Source organism: Malus domestica, chromosome 07 (assembly GCF_042453785.1).
Source record: "Malus domestica chromosome 07, GDT2T_hap1".
Lineage (NCBI taxonomy): Eukaryota > Viridiplantae > Streptophyta > Magnoliopsida > Rosales > Rosaceae > Malus > Malus domestica.
The window spans coordinates 35991435-36012879 of NC_091667.1; the positions used below are offsets into that span (position 1 = coordinate 35991435).

Below are 21445 nucleotides of genomic sequence, written 5' to 3' on the forward strand. Positions count from 1 at the left end.
CATAATTTCTATCTGTTAGATCGAATGAATTAAGATGATTAAATGATAGAAATTAACAGGGGGGGTTATCGAAGGTAAACCTTATAATATCGTTTTGTCGACAAAACAATAATAGTAATGTTATATTTATTGGAACAAGTTAGTTGCCATAAATCGAGTGTGCACGCACTTAAGGTGGGGAATATATGTTTCGAACTCAGTATTTACGGGATTCGAATTTAAATCTTGCCCCTACAAGTTGAGTAGGAATACCATTTAGACTGTAGTATTAAAACAATAATGTTTTGCAAATGTAATTTTGTACTAGCTCAAGATTGAATTCTTCTTTTCACACACTAATTAAAATAAGGGAATTTTAATGAAAAGCTTCCGGTATTGTTCATTTTAACGAAAAACCATATTTTTACACTAAAAGGTCAATCCTAATACTATTCACTTTATGATTTATTTTTTTCTTATCGTTAAAACTCATAGTTTTCAGGCTATTTTTTATTAAAATAAAACATTAAAATTTTGGAAAGTCGGCAGGAATTTCTAAACGGTTCGCTTTACCCTATAAGCCGGATGGGAAGCGGGTGTTTCTAAAAAGACCGGGGAGATTGGAACGGCGTTTGATCGAGGGTACGTAGAACTGTCGATCAGAAATCAAAACGAAAGAAAGGAGGAAGGGAGGGGGGGGGGGGGGCGCAGAAGAAGAAAGATGGGTTACGTTCTGAGAGTGAGATTGGCGTCGTTTTTCGGCGGAGCTGCGGTGGCGTCGTTTCTGGGGCTCTACATCCTCCACAATGATTACAAGGTCGCCCACCACTCCATTTCTCAACAGGTCCGTTTTCCTTTTTTCCTTTCTGCAATTCTTAGGGTTCTATCTTTTCTTCTTCTGTTTTCTATGTGTTTTATTCAATTTTTTGATTTGGGAACCTTCCGATCTCCGCGTGTTGACGGAAGATTGAATCTTTAAGTTGATTTGTAAAATGGGTTTGGACACAATTTGTTGTTTTATATGATATTTAGGGAAAATTCTCCTCCTTTCAGCTGAAAAAGTTAAAAACCAACTTGAAGAAAGTGATTTATGAGCATTTTATTCAAATATTGTTTTGAATTAGAACAGAATTGCTGCTGAGTATGTCATAGTTTTGTTTAGGAGGAGTGAGGGGTTTGAAATTCTTGAGGGCATTGGTGACATTGAAATCGTGGTTTCGATTGTCGGTTGAGTAGTTTATGTTGTGTACTTTGACAGTGGAAAATTTGAGAACAATGAAGATCAATCTTGTTACACAGAAAATGGTCACTAATGGTTGTGGATGGATCAAAACCAGCAATGCTTTATTTCTTTCCCCAATTATTTTTTGGGTAATTTGATCTCGAACGTTCTCCTTCTTTGTATGGTGTTTAGGATCCTTGTCTTCTACCGGTTAGTTGTGAGCTTTGATGGTTTCTCATTATAGAAATCAATTATCTATTGATTTTCTACTTCAATTCATTTATATTGATTTTAGCGAGGTACCCCATTCGTCCTTTTCAACCGATTATGGTTATGTATATATTCTTATAGGCTGTGCGAATGCATCTCCAATATGAATTGTGTATGATTTATCCTTCCTAGTGTGAAATCGTGATTTCTTTTACTATTTAGAACAAGAAAAGAAACCTTGATTTGAACAGTTCGTTATGTTGACAAGGTAAAATAAATGTTGCTCATAACGTAATGCTGCTGGAATGGTCATCAAAGCATGACATTATCTGTGCTTTTAAACTGTTTACACATGCACAGATCCTCACTCACGGGAACACTTGCACACATGTAAACTATAAGTTCATATCCGGCTTCTCTGACTCAAATTATGTCAGTCGTAGAAGAAATTCTGATGGAACCTAGTAAACTCTGGTTTTTGCCCCCTGACATAAGCTATTTTGTTTTTTCGTAGACTCGATTGTTCAAACTTCAAATGTATGTTCATCTGTTGACATGATGGGATCTCCACTGTTACCGGCCTTTTGGGTTCGTGCAGTTTTACAACCATTCTGTGTATAGGGTTTCTAGGCATTTAAAGTGACAACTAGAGAAGGATATATGAATTGTGACTTCCTTTTTTTTCTTGTTTCTCCAGGTGAAAGGCCTCCATGAATCATTGGATAGAAGAATTTCAGCTCTCGAGAGTTTAAAGCCAACCGAAGCTCCACAACCTGCAGAAGCATCCGAGTAGATGCCTTGAGAACGCTGCTGCAACTTACTCCCGTTACTCCAAGGATCTTTTTTGTTTCTTCGACATTTGCGGGTGGTTTCTATGTTGTTTCTCCTCCCTTTCAAAGAATAATAATCACATAACTGATTCGTATGGCATGTCGTTGTCATTTACTAGAATACACCAGTATGTTGTATTTTTATCAGATCAAAACTGTTAGTAACTCTGAGAGATACTAAGCACGACGAGAGGTTATTTTACTTTCGGATATAGTCTGTTTCATCGAGTATTTCGTGCATGTCGTGTTTCACGGTGAAAGTTTCCCTGAGAATGGAGTCGATTGCACAAAATTTCCCTTCGCTCCGGCGGCTTTCTCTTGCTCTGTCACTTCTTCCTTCTCCCCTTTTTTCTCCTTTTTCTGTATTTTCCAGTTCTCCATCTTTCTTTTGCAACCACCTTGCGACATTTACGCGGATATGATTTTTTTTCTTTAAAAGGAGGACAACTGGTGGTAAGCCACGGTTATCCCTCCCTTCCGGGGGCCGGGAAGACTCACAGAGGCATTTCAGCATTCCCTTAGCCTTTGGCTTCCACACCAACAGAGGGTTTCGAATCCAAGACCTCTGGTTTTTAACTTGAAGAAAGCATCGCAATCCGTCATTTACTATTGGACCACTAACTCGTGGTTATGCAACGTCTTTCCAAAATTGTAAAATCCAATAAACCCAACAAAAAAGCTTTTGAAATGGATACAAAAAGTCAACCAATCAGCGAATGGGCTCCTACGATATTAATGGGCCCATTTGAAATAGAAGGGGTAAAGCCCATTTTATATTTGGACACCTCAACTTTAAAAGCCCGGAATGTGGAAGCCCCCGAAGCCTGGAAAAGGAAAAATTATGCGGATAGGATTTTGGAAGTTTAGAAAAAAATAATAAACAGTAGTCATTTGTCAGATAAGACCTAGGAAGAATTAACAAGAGATTTAACATGGAATACTTGAAGCAAACGAAAGATTTGACGCATAATCAAAGCAGTAATGTTTTAAGATTTATACAACCGTCAAATTTAATGAGATAAGCTTGGTTGTTGTTCTGTATTTCGGTTCATCCGTCGGTTTTATTTATTTATTTATTTTTATTTATGGTTGGTTAGATCTAATTTTCGATTACCCATAATATCCCTGACACGTAAAAGGTGAAAACCCGACAGAAAACTGAAAAAACGTTGAAGGCTCCTTTCCCAACTCCATCCGTAGCCAAAAACAAGTGGGAGAAGAGAAATAATAAGGGAACGGATCACTTACACCTAATCTTTCTCGTTAAACAATTCGGATTTTTAAAATTTGATCAAACGGTTAAAGTTATTATAACTTTTAAAGTGGGACTGTGTTTGTAACCGTTGGATTAAATTTCAAAGGCTCGGATTGTTTGATGATGATGATTTCTTTTAAAAGTGAGGTTTTTCATGAATTTTCTGTCACATTATGCTTTTGTATGATGTGTTATAATGCTGCTACGAGAATTAATGTTAAACTGTGAGATATGAGAGCAAGAGTCCCAATTTAAGAGAGGTACGTTAGCATTTCTCTGGGGGAATTAGTTAGGTCAGTATCTGTGTGCTCCTTTCCCTTGAGGTGTGAAAGCCCATCCCTATTCCCTCATTCCCTAACCACTACCACCGGACGATGCTGCTCCTCTGCTTCCTGAGGGCTCAGAGGATCAAAATTTGTATGTGCGCGCAGAACTTAATCATAAAAAATGATAACACTTGATCTGGGCCATCTGGCCACAAAAAAAATAGGAATATAATAAAAAGTGTAAATTAAGAAAAAAAAGGAGAGTTTGTGTGTTTGTGTTTCCTTGGCGGTGGTAGCTTCCGATAGCTTTTCATGGCACGCTTTTTCATATCGTTATTGGATTCAGTTGTCAAACTCGACAAGCACTACGGATTTAGGTATGAATTTTAGACTCATTCTACATGTTGGTCAAGAGTTTGATTTCTGACTCTGAGAAATCACACAATGGTGACTAAGAAATGTTGAAATAGTTTTGTAAATTTTTTTAACCTATGTAATATTAGACTGATTAGGAAAAACTAAAATACATGTGCGAGTCTTCTCGATTTCTAAAAAAACCATCATCTAATTTTCTTTTTCGAAAAAAAGAAAAACCAAACATTGAACGTTGATACATTATTATTGATTGATTGAATTTGAACTTTGAAGGAAAGCATTGACGTAAAAAGGGAGATGGAGGGAGGACAAGCGGTCCATGCCGATGTTATACTATATTCTTCCTTTGTCGGAGACACTCTCCCAAGTTCCAAGCAATCTCTCTCTCTCTCTCTCTCTCTCTCTCTCTCTCTCTCTCTCTCTCTCTCTCTCTCTCATCGCACATGGACTTCCTATATCTATATACCGACTTGGTTCAGTGCTCAACCATTTCTCTAACTTTTTATGCACATGTGGATTATGAGACAGTATTTCTTAGGGTTGCACGACTACGATAGTTTGCTCGCTAATTAAACATCGTATGAAGTTAAGTGAGATTAAAATATGACAGATTTTAAATTTATGTTTAAGGTATAATACGAGTACGTTGTCGGGAAAACACATACACAAATTTTTGTTACAAGATGTGGATTGTATTTGTGGGTAGGAGAACTAAACTGGATTGGATTTGGTATGTTCCATCACATTCATATTTCTTTCTTTTCAAATTTACTTTTCAAGGTGGGAGGGAAAGGATGGAGATTTGTTATGGGACCAGTTTCGCAATTGATCACCGACTATGTTGGTCTCCTCTTAAATTACTTGCGAGTATAAACATACATGTATACTATTATAATTAAGCACTATGTTATTATAATGATATACTAGCAGAGAGCACACACTTTGTGTGTGAACAATCGTCCACCTCCTCCCACGTTCTCCTCAAGCACAACCGCTTCAGTTCATTTAAATTATCCAAAAAACATCATGATTTCATTTACTTGTATGAAAAAAATGATGGTGAGACAATTTCTCTTGATAAGTGCATATTTTTATCTTATGTAAATATTTTTGATATAAAATTACTATTTTGCCCTCCTTATGTAAATATTGTGTATCAAAAGTGAGGGCAAATTAGGAAAAAAGGGGCAAAGAGTTCAAAAGTTACAAAATTACTATTTTGCCATCATCATGTCAATATTGTAGAGCAAAATAGGAACAAAGAGGGCAAAAAGTTGACAAACTCTCTTCTCTTAATAGAATACATTAAATGTCAACTCAATATAAATATATACTTTTCGTCAATCATGTTGGTTGATTTTATTAATTATTATGAACCTGCGTCTCAAATTTTGAAATTTTAACTTAAAATCAAATCAAATTATTAAATTCTTAAAAGGGTAGATTCATAACAAAACCTCTCTTCTACATGGATTAGTTAAACATTTTATTAGGAAGTCCGGTCTTGACTCTTCTGTTTAGTTCATTCTCGTTCAGCTCTTGAAATCACATTTATAATCAGAAGGAATTGAGAAGAGATTCATTTTATATTTTGATATAGAACGAATAGGTTCATGAGACAAGAAAATTTAAAGATAACCCACTAGAAAGACTAATTCAATACTAAATTGATGAGCCAGAAGATAGAAGATTTTTGTTAACAAAACCTCACTTCTACAAAATTACCAAAATCAAATCCTTAATTTAACTACTTGTGTGTCTTTTGGTGAGTGAAAAAAAGTGAGGATTCGAAATGGGCGGGTGGTGACAAAGAGGAAAAAGCCATGCAACTGGTGATGGATTGGGGAGGTGATGGGGACAACCCATTATTAACCCCTCCAGCTGTTTGTCCCATCCCCCAAGCTGCCACCTCACCATCTTCCATTCCATTCCAATTCAACCCATCCAAGTTCCAACCCTTATTAGAAAAGTTGTTATCTTGTTATCTTGCTAATTAGACATCAAAGTCAAAAGCTGTCAGCTATAAGAATCGAACGCAAAATCTCTCACGCAATTTAAATTGAGGTTAACGTTAGTCTGTCTCAAATTGATATGCACAGACTTTTGGGTGGCCAATAATTAGGCCTCCACTATTCCTTACTTTATTAGACTGCTTGAAAAGATTTTTTGATCTGTAGAGAAATATTGTCGCTTTTGTCGTTGCCTTCTACCAATGAGTGAACATGCTCTAATCAAATCACCCCCTCTCCTTTGGACGATTCTAAGCAAAAAGCTTGTTGCTTTTAAATGCTGATAGAAGAAGTACCGATTTCTGACCCAATAAAGACTAAGTAAAGTGGTTTGAAACGATTTTTAAGTTCGTATTTTATATAATATATTATGAATTTAATTTCTTAAATTAGTGAATCGCATATAATTACCAAAAAACGCTGAAACATCTCTATGTCTTTCTGACGTGAAAGAGTAGACTGTCGCACCAGCTGTCTCTTTCTTTAAAATAAAATAAAATAAAAAGAAATCAGATGACGATCAGTAGTGGCCCAGAATTCAATCCTTTTGTCATTCACCACCTTGTCTAGTCCCTTTCGTACATGCTTCCCAGCATCCCTTCCACACAGCCCCGCGTGAGCGCTTCGATCGACCAATGAAATTTGACCAAAAACCCTTCTTCATGAGGGTTTAATTACTGAAAAACTTACCCATAGCACGTATCTTTCTGATTCGTTTAGATAATAAAAGTGTAGTGGTATTCATGCATTTATTTTAGCTTCTTACACATTTCTCTCAATTCTTCACCGTCCAACCGAATGAATTGAAGAAAATTAACAAATAAAAATTAACAGAAATATGCGGAAAGTAAAATACATGTGTAAATAACACTCATTCCTTTAACAAAATTATTGTTCTCTCTTTTGCTTCGTAAATAATTCCATGTAGTTTTTCTACGTATACTATCAGGAAATAGAAAAATTTAGGTAAGCCCTTATGATTCAATCAAAAAGCGTATAAGTCAGAGACTCCAAAGTAAAAATTTAATAATGAGGCGGTTGTTATTTAAAAGAATGACTTACATAAAAAAAACACTGAAATATATATATATATATATATATATTACAATGCACTTTTCAACCAAAATAACACCATAAACGATGGATCATAACCTTTTAGGTAAACTGCTGCAAGTGCACATTGTTAGTTACCATTGTATTTGGTATTTACCTTTTAACTTCACACACGCGCTTAAAGAAAGCGAGTGGGGGTGTCTCTTTGGCACATGTGGATAGCGCATTATGTCTTCGGCCCACTGGGCCCATTGCAGTTCCCGATGCAACTAAAGGCCTAACGGTGCTCATCACGTCAAACAAATGCGACGCCGTTATCATCCCGTCTGTTCCATTTTATTGTAAATTTTGCTTTCTTTATTTTTCTTTTTTGTTATTAATTTTGGCAAATACAGAAGAACAATTAATAATTCATTTGGAGACTGAGATTTTGGATGTCCGAAGGGTGGGTGAGTCAACCTTGTTAATTATTACTCTCCATGTTGGGATTTTATTAATTAGATTAATGAATACTTAAATGTACGATTATTTATTATACTGTCTTTTAATATATAAAAAATAATAAAACATACAAGACTAAAATATAGCACTGCATGACCGAAGATGAATTTCCCGGTAAAATGTCTACTCGTAATTCAGCAGATAAAGTATATTAAAGCGTAAGCTTTAGACAATTTGGCGACGAAAAAAATCGATTTCATTCCTTTAAGAGTAATGTTATTCATACCACCTTAGGTGGCGTTTGATGTGTACAACTACATCATTTGAATTAATCAGATTTTTAAATTTAGTTCATTATTTAATAAACTAATAATTAAGAAAAACCAGTTAATTAAATTATGATTGTGGTATACGATGAGTCTTTCTCCTTTCTTTTCATTGGTTTTGCAAATTTTTCAAATGATATGGTTGTTCACATCAGATGTCATCTAAAATGGTATAGAAATGTGATATAAAAACATAATATGAATAACATTACTTTTCCTTTAATATTCATTTGATTAGATGTAATTGAGATAAGAGATGTCGTTTCTAGTCAAATCTAATTTAAGTTGGGCTAGTCTCTTCTTAGATTTCTATATTGTGAGACTTTTTGGAAGGCTGAAACATTGTCCTGAATTATGTTTAAGTCTCTATAATTATAGACGACATTACTAAAGAACGAAGACTTACGTGTAGATGCAAAAAACACGCAATAATAACATCGCAGATCAATAATACAATGTTATGAAAGTAAAGGTTGGGGAAGAATATCAAGTAGGGTTCGTTATCCGCCCCTCCAATAAAGAGTAGGGGCTGCCCTTAATTGATAGAGGTGGCCACTTCCCAATAAGACTAATAGGAAAAAAGAAAAGAAAAAAGAGGTGCAGGATTTGTACGGGATTTAGCTTTACATGCATAAAACGATAGATGCCACAATAATGATGAGAGAGAGAGAGAGAGAGAGAGAGAGAGGGGATGAGAGAGGGTTTTCTTGTCTAGTAGCAAGTGTGGTGTGCGAATGTTGGAAGCATGGAAGCAAAGCAGAGGCCGAGAATGGCGGCAACACACTAAACTATATATCTTAAATCCCATGCACTGCACACCCAACTATAAACCACAAAGATAGTAATAAGAGGAGAGAGAAAGTGAGGAGAGAGAGAGAGAAGATAAATAAGCATCAAGCATAAAGCTTTCTTGCTGCAGCAGAGAGAAGAAGCAGAAGCAGAAGCAGAAATCAAAAAGTTGGGTCTGCAGATTGATAGATGGAAAGGAAGTTTGCCAAATAAGGAAAAGTCTTTGTGAAGAAAGAAAGCAAGAAAGAAGAAAGATTTTGGGTTTTGGCGTCTCACACAAGGAAGAAGAAGATGATGATGGTCCATCATGATAATCACCGCCGTCCATTTCCACCATCAGACACAACACCTGCTCCTGATGCTGGTGGTCCCACATGTAACAGGCCTCCTCCTACATACGACGATGTCGTTGCAGCTAGTACTGGTACTGGTTCTTCGAGTGGCGGTGGTGCAGTTTTAAGAAACTTGCAGCCTTTTGACATTCGAACACACACTTGTTCTGCAGGTTTGTAATTCCCTTTTCCTTTCGAGTCAAAACGCAGTGTGAAAGATCGAGTCTTTATTTATGAAAAGAGTGTAAAAGCTTGCTGATTTGCAGGAGGGATGACGACGTCGTTTGGATTTCCTTTCACAAATGCACAGTGGAAGGAGCTTGAGAGACAAGCTATGATATACAAATACATGGTGGCTTCTCTCCCTGTTCCCCGTGATCTCCTCTTTCCCCTCACTACAACTCCCCCTGGAACAACAGCTGCTTCCCAATCTCCCTGTAATCCCCTTTCCTTCTGTTTTCGCCCTCGAGAAATGATTTCCGCACATCCGTTTTCTCTTTCTGCACTCCTCAGGTTGTGTAGGGAGAAAAGCGGTGTGCGGAAATCACTTCCATTTTTTCTCAATTTGTTCTTCAAATCGATTTTCCTGATGTGGGTTTTGCTTCTTGAATATCGTTTTCCACTAAAGTTTTGATTTTTTTTAATGGTGCTCTGTTTTGGTTGGCGAACAGCGGGAGGTACGTTCAATCTCCGGCTATCGAACAGCACAGATCCGGAGCCGGGGCGGTGCAAGAGAACAGACGGGAAAAAATGGCGGTGCTCGAGAGACGTAGCGCCGGACCAGAAGTACTGCGAGCGTCACATGCACAGAGGCCGACCCCGTTCAAGAAAGCATGTGGAAGTTCATGCCACCGCCGCAAGCAAGAGGGTTCGCCACGACATCAATCTTGCTCCTCCTCTTCCGACAGTATCTCAGGAAACCGTGTCGATTTCGAACCCTGGAAATAGAATCAACAAAAATGTCTGCTCATCTCGGTTTATGGGATCTAATCTTCATCCGTACGGTCCGTCTCCAGTGTTTCCCGAGAGGGATGGTGCAAAGTTTGCATCTTTCGAATCTATGAACTCTGCTTCAGCAAACAGAGAACCCAGGTCGGTGATGGGTTTTTGATTTGTTTTTCGAATCTGATTAGTTTTTGGGCTCGTTTGTTGCTTAGGTTGGATTGGATTGGATAAGATTAGTCATGAAGTAAACTTATCTTTTATGTGGCGATTGGACGGGATAAGTTTCATTCACGAGGAACATAGTCTACCTTCGAGTCCAATCCTAGTTGCCAAACGAGCCCTTTTGTCTTTTTGAGTGTTTGGTGTAATGAAATAGTAGGAGTGTTAATCTTTTCAAAGCAAAGAACCAAACATTTGTGTTTTGTACTAAATTTTTCGATTAGAATCGTGATTGTATGATTTTTGTTTGATAATGTTTTGTTTTGTGCTACTGCAGGAACTTGGACTGGCTGATGATGAAAGGAGAACCTGTATCTGATGCACAATGGCACCAACTGATGCATAGCAAAACAGAGCTGAGCACCAAGATCCCGTATTTCGACCCGAATTCCTCTGTTTTCAGCAATCGTTCCGAAGAGGAGTCTTTCTTGAATCTGAATTCGTATGCGAATTTCAACGCCGGAGAGGATCAGCAAGACTGCGGCGAGTGCAATTTGTTTCTCAATCCGGATGTGGCTCCTTTAGAAAGTCCCCTGCTTGAAGAAACCCCAAGATATTTCATTGATGCATGGTCTAAAGCAGTGATGGATGAAGCCAACCCTGTTAACAACAATGACAACAGCTCAGCTCCGTCGAGCGGGCAGCTCTCCCCTTCTTCGCTTACCCTATCGATGGGCGGGTACAACACCATCAGTGAGGAAATGGGTCAGACTCAGATGAGCTTAGGAACCAGTGGAAATGGGATGATGCCGAGGGTTTCGACGTGGCCTGCTTCAGCACCTGGCGGCCCATTGGCTGAGGTCCTTAAACCGACCACTAGCGCGGCCTCAAATCCTTCGTCTCCGGTCACAACCGGTACTACTACTAATGGAGAATTGGGCAGTCCATTGGCGGTGTCACCGCCGTCGGGAGTTCTTCAGAAAAAGTTTGTTTCACCGTCTGATAGCAGTGGTAATAGCAGCCCAACCCTTGCAAGTTCAAGGGCCAAGCCAGAGATTGTCTCTCTGTGGTTGAATCAGAGCAAAGCATAATCCATTTGCCTTTTCAAATTAGTCTAGTAGTTGTGTTTGGATTAGTTTTGTTGTGATTCTCCAAGTGGATTTGTTTTGGGAGAAAGTTTCTCTTATTATTCTAAACCTTTTTGTTGTTTTCTATAGTTTTGTTGCATGTACTAGCCTATCAGTCTCAGGACAATTCTACTGAAGTTTCTCTCAAAATCCATCCAAGATCTCTGTCGGGAATAATATCTACTTTTGACTTGTTTATGTGAGATTCTTCTACTAATGACGAGATTGCCATGAATTTGATATGTACTTTCGTTTTAGTACATGATTCCTCACTCTTTGACAAGCACTATGACATATTCATCCTTCCTAAAACTCTTAATGTTCGAATCACTGAGCTTTGTGCTTATAATTAGAATCGTTCATAAAATGAATTAATACTAAGTCATTTAGTCAATCTATTATAGTAAACATATAAAAGATTCGCAATACTTTTACCAATTTCTTTCATTTGTTTTATGACTTTTGTTTTAATTGATTTTTTGTTAAGATAATCTTTATATAGTGATTTATAATATGAACGATTTTTATTATAAACACGAAATTAGGTAAATCGACAACAAACAACTTTATGTAGAACTCCGACTCATTATTTGAATAACTAAGTTTTATTCGTAATTTAATCCACCACGTTAAATAATATGCGCATGAACACTGCTCGGCCCCTTCTTCGTTCGAATAAGGAGTCAATTCTCAGCAACTGCTAGTGGCCGTCTAACCACATACACAAAATATCTTATATAACTGCAAAAAGTAAAGTTTCAAGTTACGATTTGGCTGCAAGGAGGAGCCAAGTGTTTTCATGTGCGCATTGTCGTTGCATGATTTGTTTGTTTCGGATGAAGGGGTCGTCTTTACGGGTCTGTCCTTGGAAAAGCTCGCACACGTAGTGCAGATGATGATACGATATCTATGTCACAAGTTGATAACCATCTCCGGGCTCTTGGAGAAATATCTTCATTTCTGTAGTACAAGACACTGCTGATGCATGCATTGTGCAGTTGTTCATGGTATTATTTCCAGAAAGACAATGGGGAAAGATGTCATCAACTTTGTTCAATATCTAGCGGGAATACTTCCACTCACCACCGTCAAGTGATGGTGATGCTTACCATTCCTATTTATTACTGTTGGATGAGTTTAAATTTCGAGATATGTGTAGTAGATAGATACAAATCTCAAAATTTAAACTCTTTTCATGATGATAAGTAGGGTCGTGAGCAAAAATGCTCTCATATCTTGCTGCATGTCGAATATTCAACAAGATTATACATGAATAAAAGCATCTAGTGAAATCTTAAAAGTTAAAGTTAATTGTTCCTCTAGTCACATATTTGTGCATTTGAAATTGAGTTAGCAGAGTAACCACCAGTACCTAGTCATTTGTCAAATTTGCCACTCAGTCACATACTTCTGCTTGATTACCTAAACCAGTACCTTCTGAGCTCACTGCTGGAAGTTGGAGATGTCTCACCATCAGTGTAACAAGATGACATGCTTGTCCTCCGCGGCATTCGAACTGCAAGGTCTCCGTTGATGCCGTTGCTATATCTTGGGCTCTCCAAGGTATAATCTGAACCACCATTAACATTAGCAGTAGCACTGCCACCACCGCATGAGTCAGGAGCTGGAAACGACAAGCGTTTCCTCGCGGACCCTGACTTTTCTCTCTCGCTTGTTGAATGCCTTTGCCTCGGTGCACTTTGAGACCGAATCCGAGCCTTGGCTGATGCTGTAGCAGCCATGTAGTTTGGCACCCCCATTAATCCGTGGTCGTAATTCGTTGAGCCTAAGTTCAAGTTATGTGATGCCGGCATTGGGTGGTTAATCCTATGATCTCCACGAAGGCAACGGGGACTAGCCGAGTGCACTTGTAGATTTCTTGCCACGGAAGAAAATGGCGTGACGGGTGATTGAGGAGAGGCAACTGGATATGACTGCGGATGAACTCTTTGCTGTTGATAATTATACCGCAGATGATGGCTCTGATACTTACATTGATCTGATCGTTTGGTTCTGGAATTGGAATTCGGGGTACTCGAATAAGAGTGAGGTCGAGAAGTGTCGATTTCAACGGTCTTGATGGGATCTCTCTGATCACATGAAGCTCTGCCTCCATTGATCTCACATTGCTTTCTTCTTGTCCAACCATCAAGCAAATCAAACTTCTCCTCTAGCTCCTCATGCTCACCGGCATCTTCGTCGCCGCTACCTCTACTTCTCCATCTCTGAATTTTTATGAAACCGTACACATAACTGTAAGTACAAATTATGAGCTACTTATACTAATTAGGGAGAGAGACATAACATTGAGGTAGATCAAAGACCTGGTTAGAGAAGGCATAAGCAAGGCTGGTACTCCTTTCACGCTTCAAGGCAGCTTGTTTTGTTTTCTGCAACATGGCTTGAATCTGCTCCAATGTTTTCGGTTTGACATCGTCCCAATGGATCAAATCATCCGCGGCGCTCCTCTCTTTGTTTTTCGACTGCATTAGATACAGTACAATTAGCTTATTCAGACAAAATTTGTGGTATCACAAGCTATATCGACTGCATTAACTCCTAACAAGAACATTAAAAAGTATCTTACAATGGACTCCCTTCTGTCTGAGAAATGTGATCCCCACAAGCCAGTGGGATCACTGAAAATGGAATCTGCGCTGCCTTCGTGCGAAAGCCTCTTCGTTCGTTGGTCAAGAACACGAGCTTGCACTCGAACCAGAGCCTGCATGCATTGCAGAGTCATCTTTGCCCTCTTTCTAACATTGTGGCCTCTCACCAGTGCTTGAAGCTTCACCAGCCCCTTCAGCGCCCGAAGAGCTCTTCTCGCCTTCAAAACCGCAATCAAATTAGTTAATGCTCAGTTGCACCAGCTAGCTAGAATCAGTGTCACAATTTAAACTACTCTAATTTACGGGAGGGTAAAACTTAATTAATTAATGACTAATTATGGTTAAGTACCAGATATCCTCTGAAGGCAGTCTGAATAACAATGGCAGCATGGTCTCTAACGAAAATGGAAGGCCTGCAATTAGATTTAGTAAGACGAACAGCTTTGACAGCCGCTTGCACCATGACAACTGCTGCCTGAGCCGCCGCTTTCGTGGCCACGGCCGTTGCAAGAGCATCACCAGCCTCACCATGAGCTGCCATAGTTGCATTTCGAGTGGTTGCTCCGCCATCAGCAGCAGAGCTTGGACTCTCACTATGTTGTACATGTATAAACGTTTCTTGGCTCGTAGGCTTCCTAAAAATCCATCTCCGCTTTCCTCTCTTCTGCGAAAAGCAAACCCGAAACAAAACTCATTTACAGATCTCATAGAAGTAAGAAAATTTGTACTCCAATCAAGCAACTTTTTTGGTTTTTAGCATACTTAAAAAACTAAACAGAAACATGTTTTGAAAATTTGGTTCGGCAAATATTTTCACTCTCCCTTTTTCTCCTTCTGCACTACTTCTCTTGCTAGAGTCCTTTGATTCTTCTTCGATCTATTCAATTCGAAGGTTATAAAAGGAGGAGCGCAAAAAGGAGACGAGAGTGCGAAAATCACTCTTCTGCATACAAAACCTGCAACAAAGTTTGTACCTTTTCTTCTTCCTCTTGTTCCTGCAGTTCTTCTCTCCTCCTAGTGTTGGTTCTGTCACTCTTGGTAGGAGACCAGAAAGCCCTTTTGACCGCAGTCAACCAGGAGCTCCCTCCGGTCTTCCCCATTAAAATGCTGACCAGTAAAATATACCTCAAAAAACTACAAAAATGGTAAATACCAGATGATGAAACAATGAAGCGTGAGGATTTCTTTATAGGAACTTCTTGTTTGAGAAGTTGATATGTTTTGAATAAATGCCGTACCTTCAGACGCAGAGATGTAATTAATGAGAGGGGAATAGAGAACAAATTATGGCTCTGCAAGTGGGGTTATGCTTCTGCTAGTCCATGCATTTAGGAGCAGCAGCAGCTGCAGTGCAGGCCTTGTACTGTGCGTATATGTATGTATATATATATATACATGTATATGTATATGTATACATGTAAGTGTAACGTTAATATATGTTGCAGTGTATACAACGATAAAGGGAAGGAATGGTGTTTTCTTGTGGCATGGAGGATTTTAATGGGGCACTGTGTCACTTGTCGAGAGGGAGAGTTTATAGAGAACAAGAAAGAGTGAATGCTCTCGATAGTGCAGAAAGCTGAAGCAAAGATGGGGAGGAGGGTTTTTACCTTTTGCTCTTTTGCTTTATACGTTTTTTCATTAACAACTCAATGAGTCATGAAAGAATTGTACACAAAAGTAGGGGCGAGATTTACATGAAACCGAGATGTTAAGATCATGGTGCCGTAGATCTTCATGACTATAAATGAGTCCTCCTAAAGCAAGAGGTAAACTTGGATAGAGGCACTCGGACCGCGTCATTTATAAAATAATTTTCACGAAAATATGAGGCATCACGTGACTCAATAATGTTCTCAATCAGTATTAAAGTTGTCATAATCAAACAGCACAATCGTTCTTGAACAAATCATGTTATGAATTTATGTGATAGACTTGGGACACAGATGCTGCAAGCCTACAAAAGTGTAAGATAATTAAAAGTTAGTACAGTAAAATGTGATTAATCATACAATCATCAATTTCTTACGCGTGTTTCCTTTGAGGATTTGGATTTCTTGATAAGAGTTAAAGATGAGATGCAGTTTGAGTGCAGGGTTTTTGGATTGCAGAACAGTCAAAGTTTCTCGGATTCTCTGAACTCTTTGTCTTCTTTGTTTCTGTGTGTTTAAAGGTGGGTGAATATTTAAAGTCAGTTGCTGGACAACAGTCCTTCCATAAACATCACCAAAGAGAAACAACAAAAAAATATCCAGTCGCATCTCGTCTGGACTTGAGATTCTTTCCAAATCTCACATTCAATAACTGGTGGACCGAGTAATTCAGATCGTTTATTAGTTCATCTAATTGCTCCACCTCATGCACATTCGCACTTCAATACCTTCATATCTCTCTCTTAACCGATTTGGATTGCCCAATTCATAAGTTTCGGAGTGTGAGATTCTAAGAGGATTTGAATTCATCTCATTTGTGCCAAGTGCCAAACCAAAAATTAAAAACTTCAAAAAAGAAAAATTAAAGAAAAAATTTCCAGCCAAAAAAGCAAAAACTCTGCTGACTCATAGATGGCCCCAAATTGTCCACAGGTGGTCAAATGACTCAAAGTAGCTCCTATTGCTTTGCTAGCTCGTGAATGATTATGTCATGTTGATAGGGGACTATAATGCCTAATTAACTTTGGCAAATAGCCCCTATAAACAAATCAAGCATGGCTCTAATGTCTAATTAACGGAGTAGGATTCTCTCTCATTCTTTTTTCATCCCTTTTCATTTTTTTTTTTACATTTTCTATTTTGTCTTTCTTTTTGTATAAAAAATAATATAAGATGTTGACGTGACTTAACCATGACCGTTCAAATAGAAAGGAAAGGAAGGGAAGGGAAAAAAAAAATAGAGAAGAGAATCCTACTTCCTAATTAACTTTGACAAATAATTGTTACAGGCTTCTAACACATCGTGTGTTTTAACTTTCTTGCGTAAATCTATTTATAAACATGTGATATATTCATTTTCATGAAAATATTTTAATATCATAACATTGAAGTTTCACGAAAGTTCTTCTCGTTCATGTTAATTTAAAATATCGACACGTAGCATTTCAGTAGAGCGAAAGTTATTCCCCTTCCGGCTAAGAGAGTTACCACTAAAACTTTTCTTTAATATGGGGATGTTCTTATAACTTTCCATTACATGGGTAAAGAGATAAGTAGCAAAACGACAGAGATGGATTTGTGGAGAAGGCAGAATCACAACCTTGTACTGAAAAACACACTACAAAACAAGGATTCGTTTGAAAAGAAAGGAATCCTCCGGATCCCTTCCTCCTAATCCATCAAGTTCGAGAATTCAGATTATTAAAATTTGATCCAACGACTATAAACAGAGGCTCACTTTAAAAATTATAATAACTTTAGCTGTTGAATTAAATTTCAATAGTTCGAATTCCTGAATTTAATGAATTAAAAGGAAGAGATCCGGACATGATCCCTTTCCCGTTTGAAAATATCTTAAAATTAGAAGGGTCTAATAACAAAATCACAATCTTTATCCATACAGAGATGGATCCTTCCAGACGGACCAAGAAAAATGTAAAATTTACAAGTGTTCGGTCCATAACTCTCCCTCTCTCTCTCTTCCTCTCTCTCAAACATTCAAGACCCTTCTCCAAGCTTTCTTCCCGCAATCCCGTTACCTCTATATATACACAAAGATAACTCCCCACCTCACCAAGAAATCTGAAAGTTGTAGTTACCCACAAAAGAGAAGCTTGCTAACTTTCTGTGTTACTATTAGTTACATGGCTTCAACATTGGCTTTGTCTTCTTCGTCACCTTTGCTTTCAAACAAAGCAAGGTCTTCAATAACAGCGAACGCCACTCTCCCATCTTCGGCCGCCTTTCCGTCGCGGTGGAATAGGCTGCCGGTGGTGAAAGCTCAGGCCGGTGGAGACGGCAAGTTGGACGTGCAAGTCAATCAGGGCAACCAAGGGACTGATGTGGAGAGGAGGCCAAGGAGGCTGGCTGTGGATATTTCTCCTTTTGGTAAGTCTAACAATCAATTTTGACTTTTTTGAACCGCGGAAAGTCGTGCGATGAGAAAACATAGGAAAATTAGTCCGGCTATAAAACCAACGTCTAGAACTTTAACGAAAAGCATCCGGTACTATTTATTTTAACAAAAAATTATATTTTTACACTAAAAAGTCAATTTTGGTACTATTCACTTTACCCTTTATTTTATCTTTATTATTAAAACTCAAAGTTTTCAAATCTTTTTCATTAGTTTACTCTTCTTTATATAGAACGAATTATTTATGTAACATGTGACATATATCTACCAAAACCTATGATGCATACTCAATAAAATTGATATGATATCCACGCGTGAATTTTTAAGTCTGTCTTGGTCTTAAACTTTTCACTTGAAATCGTAAAAATTATCTGTGCACGACTTTTGTTTTTCACACTGTAAAAACTTCATTTATGATAAATTTTTTTAGCTTTTATCTTATTTTTTACATGATTGATTATTGGAGGTGGATTTGTGGTATTATTTTTTCTACACAATTTTTCACACATGTTTTTGGGGCCATTTTTTTAATGTTTTATAACGATTAGAATTGTCTATTTTTTTAGAACATTATTCATAAATTATTTTTAAAAAAAAATTAGATAGATTCAGAACTACTATCGTATTTATTTATAATGAAAAAAATAGACGAATAAAGTTTTACAAATAATGATTTATGGTAAGATAATTTCTTAGAGTAGACCTAAAATATAACCGGTTCGGATGCTTTTAAACGTTACAAATTGGGCTTCACAAAAACAAAAACATGTGTGTAAAAAAAAAATGGTGCCATTGGATCCGTCCCCTTGATTATTTTTACGTGATTTAATTTTCCAAAATTTGGTACTTAAAACTTAAATCCAAAGCTTTTAACTAATCAGATAATTTAAAGTTACAACTTTGAATTGTCCTAAGCCATCAAATACTGCTTAGTAAAAAATCATCTAAAATGATCAGGTGCCAATTAATTTGCAGGTCTATTAGATCCCATCTCCCCAGTGAGAACAATGCGGCAAATGCTGGACACAGTCGACCGGCTTTTCGAAGACACGGTGGCATTCCCGGGAAGAAACAGAGCAGCAGGGGAAGTGCGCGCGCCTTGGGACATCAAAGACGACGAACACGAAATCAAAATGCGGTTCGACATGCCGGGGCTTTCGAAGGAGGACGTGAAGGTGTCGGTCGAGGACGATGTGCTAGTTATAAAGGGAGAGCAGAAGAAGGAAGAAGGCGGCGACGATTCGTGGTCGGGCAGGAGCTTTAGCTCCTACAATACCCGCCTTCAGCTGCCGGATAATTTGGAGAAGGACAAGATCAAGGCGGAGTTCAAGAATGGTGTTCTCTACATAGCCATTCCTAAGACCAAAGTTGAACGCAAGGTTATTGACGTTGCAATTCAGTGAAAAAGCCTGAGCCGCCTCTGGTTTTGTATGGACGTACACTAGATATTGTGTGCTGTTTTGGTCTGTTTTCTTGTGCTTTGTTACGTTATGTAAAGTTGCTTCTAACATGGTAATAAATATTTTAAATCCCGAATTAAATCGAAGATTAAATTATCAAGCATTTATACGGATGGCAGATTGGATGGAAGGGTAGCTTGTCAAACGATATTATCTATACTAAAGGAGTGAGGATGTGTTTAGTAATAATGTGGTTCAAAGATGAGAATCGAACTTAAGGTTCACTTATAAATAAAGAGAAATATTATTAAATCGTAATATTAAGTGGCATATTATGAGCTTAAATTGGATCTCGAGGCCCAAACCTGCAAAGTTTGAATTTGCTGTGCTAGATCTAATTTTTACTGTTCTAGATTTATATCCATTACGTCCTCTGATGTACAACTTCCACAATTTTTCCTTTGATGTACATCTTCCACAATTTTTCTTTCTAAAAATGTTCCAAATGCAGTGGCAAGAACATGAATCCATCTAACGTCTATATTTGGGGAAAAGCCAAAAAAGCATGACTTATTTCTTTGATAATACCTAAAATCAACGTTGAATTGTTTAAAGGCAATGTGTAAAAAGCACGCAAACACTTCTACTAATTAATTGTTAACCATAGATTTTGTGTCTCGCCGAGTGCTTACCAAGATCCTACCTAACAGGTCCACAAAAGATCGTGCTGCATGACTAGAAAATATTAATGACCATTCATTCATTACGTGTTATACAAGAAAGACTAAATTATTGAAAAGCTAAGAACATTTGAAGCAAAAGTGTATATGATCAGCCATAGATCATGAAGATTATACGCCGGAACGTAACCATAGTTACTTTACTCGATTTCTTCGGGGATGGATTTGAGCTTCGGTTTCCAAATTTTTGAATCTGAAAGTACCTCCTGTACTGATATTTTCTTTGTAAGTAGCTCTTGAAGCTGTTGCTTTGTTATGACCATCTTAATCCTTCTTGTAGCAGCACTGTCATTTTCTGCAGAACCCGGAAGGGGAGTCATATAGTAAACCTTCCCGGGCTTCAGTTTGCAATCAGGGGAAAGCTGCTCCGAAGCTTGCTTTGATAAACCGATACCGACGCCCGAAAAGTTCGATAAAATGTCCTTAACTAGGGTTGGCGCTCTGAATTCCAAAACCTTCCCGTCTGTCTTCAAAACCTTCAAAACTTTGTCCTCCTTGGAGAGAACTAAACAGTTGCCCATTTTTTCTCCACAGCCAGATCTAGTGAGAGAGATGTTAAATATATATAGCAAGGTCTGGGGAGAGAGAGAGGGAGAGAGAGAGAGATAGTATTAACAATCGGTGGTGTGAAGGAGCAAGGGTGACATGTATAGTGTGTGAGAGGAGGAGGAAATTAAGGCGAATATATTAAGGGAAGGGCAGAAGGAATGAGGGGGTTTGTTTTGTGCGGAGTGGAAAGAAGAAGGCAAAGGAAACTGTCTTTCTTTGAGAAGGGCAATTTGTAGTGGGAGGGAATGAGATATTTATAAATATTTGGTCTTGGTCTTTTGGAGTAAAGAAGAAAAGGAAAAGATAAATTTGTCAACACGAATGCACAGAGAGAGAGAGAGAGAGGTTAGTGGAGGGTGGTGCATGGCATATTGCTCATGTCCATGGAAGCTTTGAGCTTTATTGATTCTAGTACTAGAAGAAGTTTAGGTCATGTTTGTTTACAAAGAAATAGATTTACAAGGATTGAGCAATTTATAATTTGTATTCGGTATTTGTTATTAATCAAGGTTTTGAAAATGATGCCCATTTACTAAAAGGAATGAAAAGAACGTGAATCCAAGTACCTTATACCTTTATATCTGAAAAATCAAGGTATAAAATTATTAAAGAGGAGTTTGTATATTCCATGCCCAATCCTTCATATCTCTATCAAAATATAGAATTATTGAAAATGACTTTGTATATTCTGCGCTCAATTTTTCATAAATCCCTATTTCTTCTCATGATAAATAAAGGAGTGTGATATCCACACACCCTAT

At 37.9% G+C, this 21445-nt stretch overlaps 5 protein-coding genes across 5 annotated transcripts; 3 read left to right on the top strand and 2 right to left on the bottom strand.

Annotated features, from left to right (window-relative positions):
- The first annotated feature begins 566 nt into the window (after positions 1 to 566).
- Positions 567 to 2472, top strand: LOC103439937 (uncharacterized). Its single transcript, XM_008378584.4, has 2 exons — positions 567 to 823; positions 2109 to 2472. Exons 1-2 carry the CDS (start codon positions 701 to 703, stop codon positions 2202 to 2204), a joined length of 219 nt encoding a protein of 72 aa, XP_008376806.1. The 5' UTR covers positions 567 to 700; the 3' UTR covers positions 2205 to 2472.
- Positions 2473 to 8614: 6142 nt separating this feature from the next.
- On the top strand, positions 8615 to 11516 carry LOC103439936 (growth-regulating factor 7). The gene is made up of 4 exons (XM_008378582.4): positions 8615 to 9260; positions 9354 to 9524; positions 9759 to 10179; positions 10529 to 11516. Exons 1-4 carry the CDS (start codon positions 9047 to 9049, stop codon positions 11280 to 11282), a joined length of 1560 nt encoding a protein of 519 aa, XP_008376804.1. The 5' UTR covers positions 8615 to 9046; the 3' UTR covers positions 11283 to 11516.
- Positions 11517 to 12477: 961 nt separating this feature from the next.
- Positions 12478 to 15437, bottom strand: LOC103439935 (protein IQ-DOMAIN 17-like). The gene is made up of 6 exons (XM_008378581.4): positions 15166 to 15437; positions 14902 to 15061; positions 14277 to 14591; positions 13906 to 14145; positions 13643 to 13801; positions 12478 to 13543 (listed from the first exon to the last, which is right to left on the bottom strand). Exons 2-6 carry the CDS (start codon positions 15025 to 15027, stop codon positions 12737 to 12739), a joined length of 1647 nt encoding a protein of 548 aa, XP_008376803.1. The 5' UTR covers positions 15028 to 15061; positions 15166 to 15437; the 3' UTR covers positions 12478 to 12736.
- A 2122-nt stretch (positions 15438 to 17559) lies between these two features.
- LOC103439934 (small heat shock protein, chloroplastic) lies at positions 17560 to 19536 on the top strand. Its single transcript, XM_008378580.4, has 2 exons — positions 17560 to 17967; positions 18971 to 19536. The coding sequence occupies exons 1-2, from the start codon at positions 17724 to 17726 to the stop codon at positions 19396 to 19398; spliced, it is 672 nt and encodes a 223-aa protein (XP_008376802.1). The 5' UTR covers positions 17560 to 17723; the 3' UTR covers positions 19399 to 19536.
- Positions 19537 to 20275: 739 nt separating this feature from the next.
- On the bottom strand, positions 20276 to 20656 carry LOC103439932 (uncharacterized). The gene has a single exon (XM_008378579.4). It carries the CDS (start codon positions 20654 to 20656, stop codon positions 20276 to 20278), a length of 381 nt encoding a protein of 126 aa, XP_008376801.1.
- Positions 20657 to 21445: the final 789 nt, after the last annotated feature.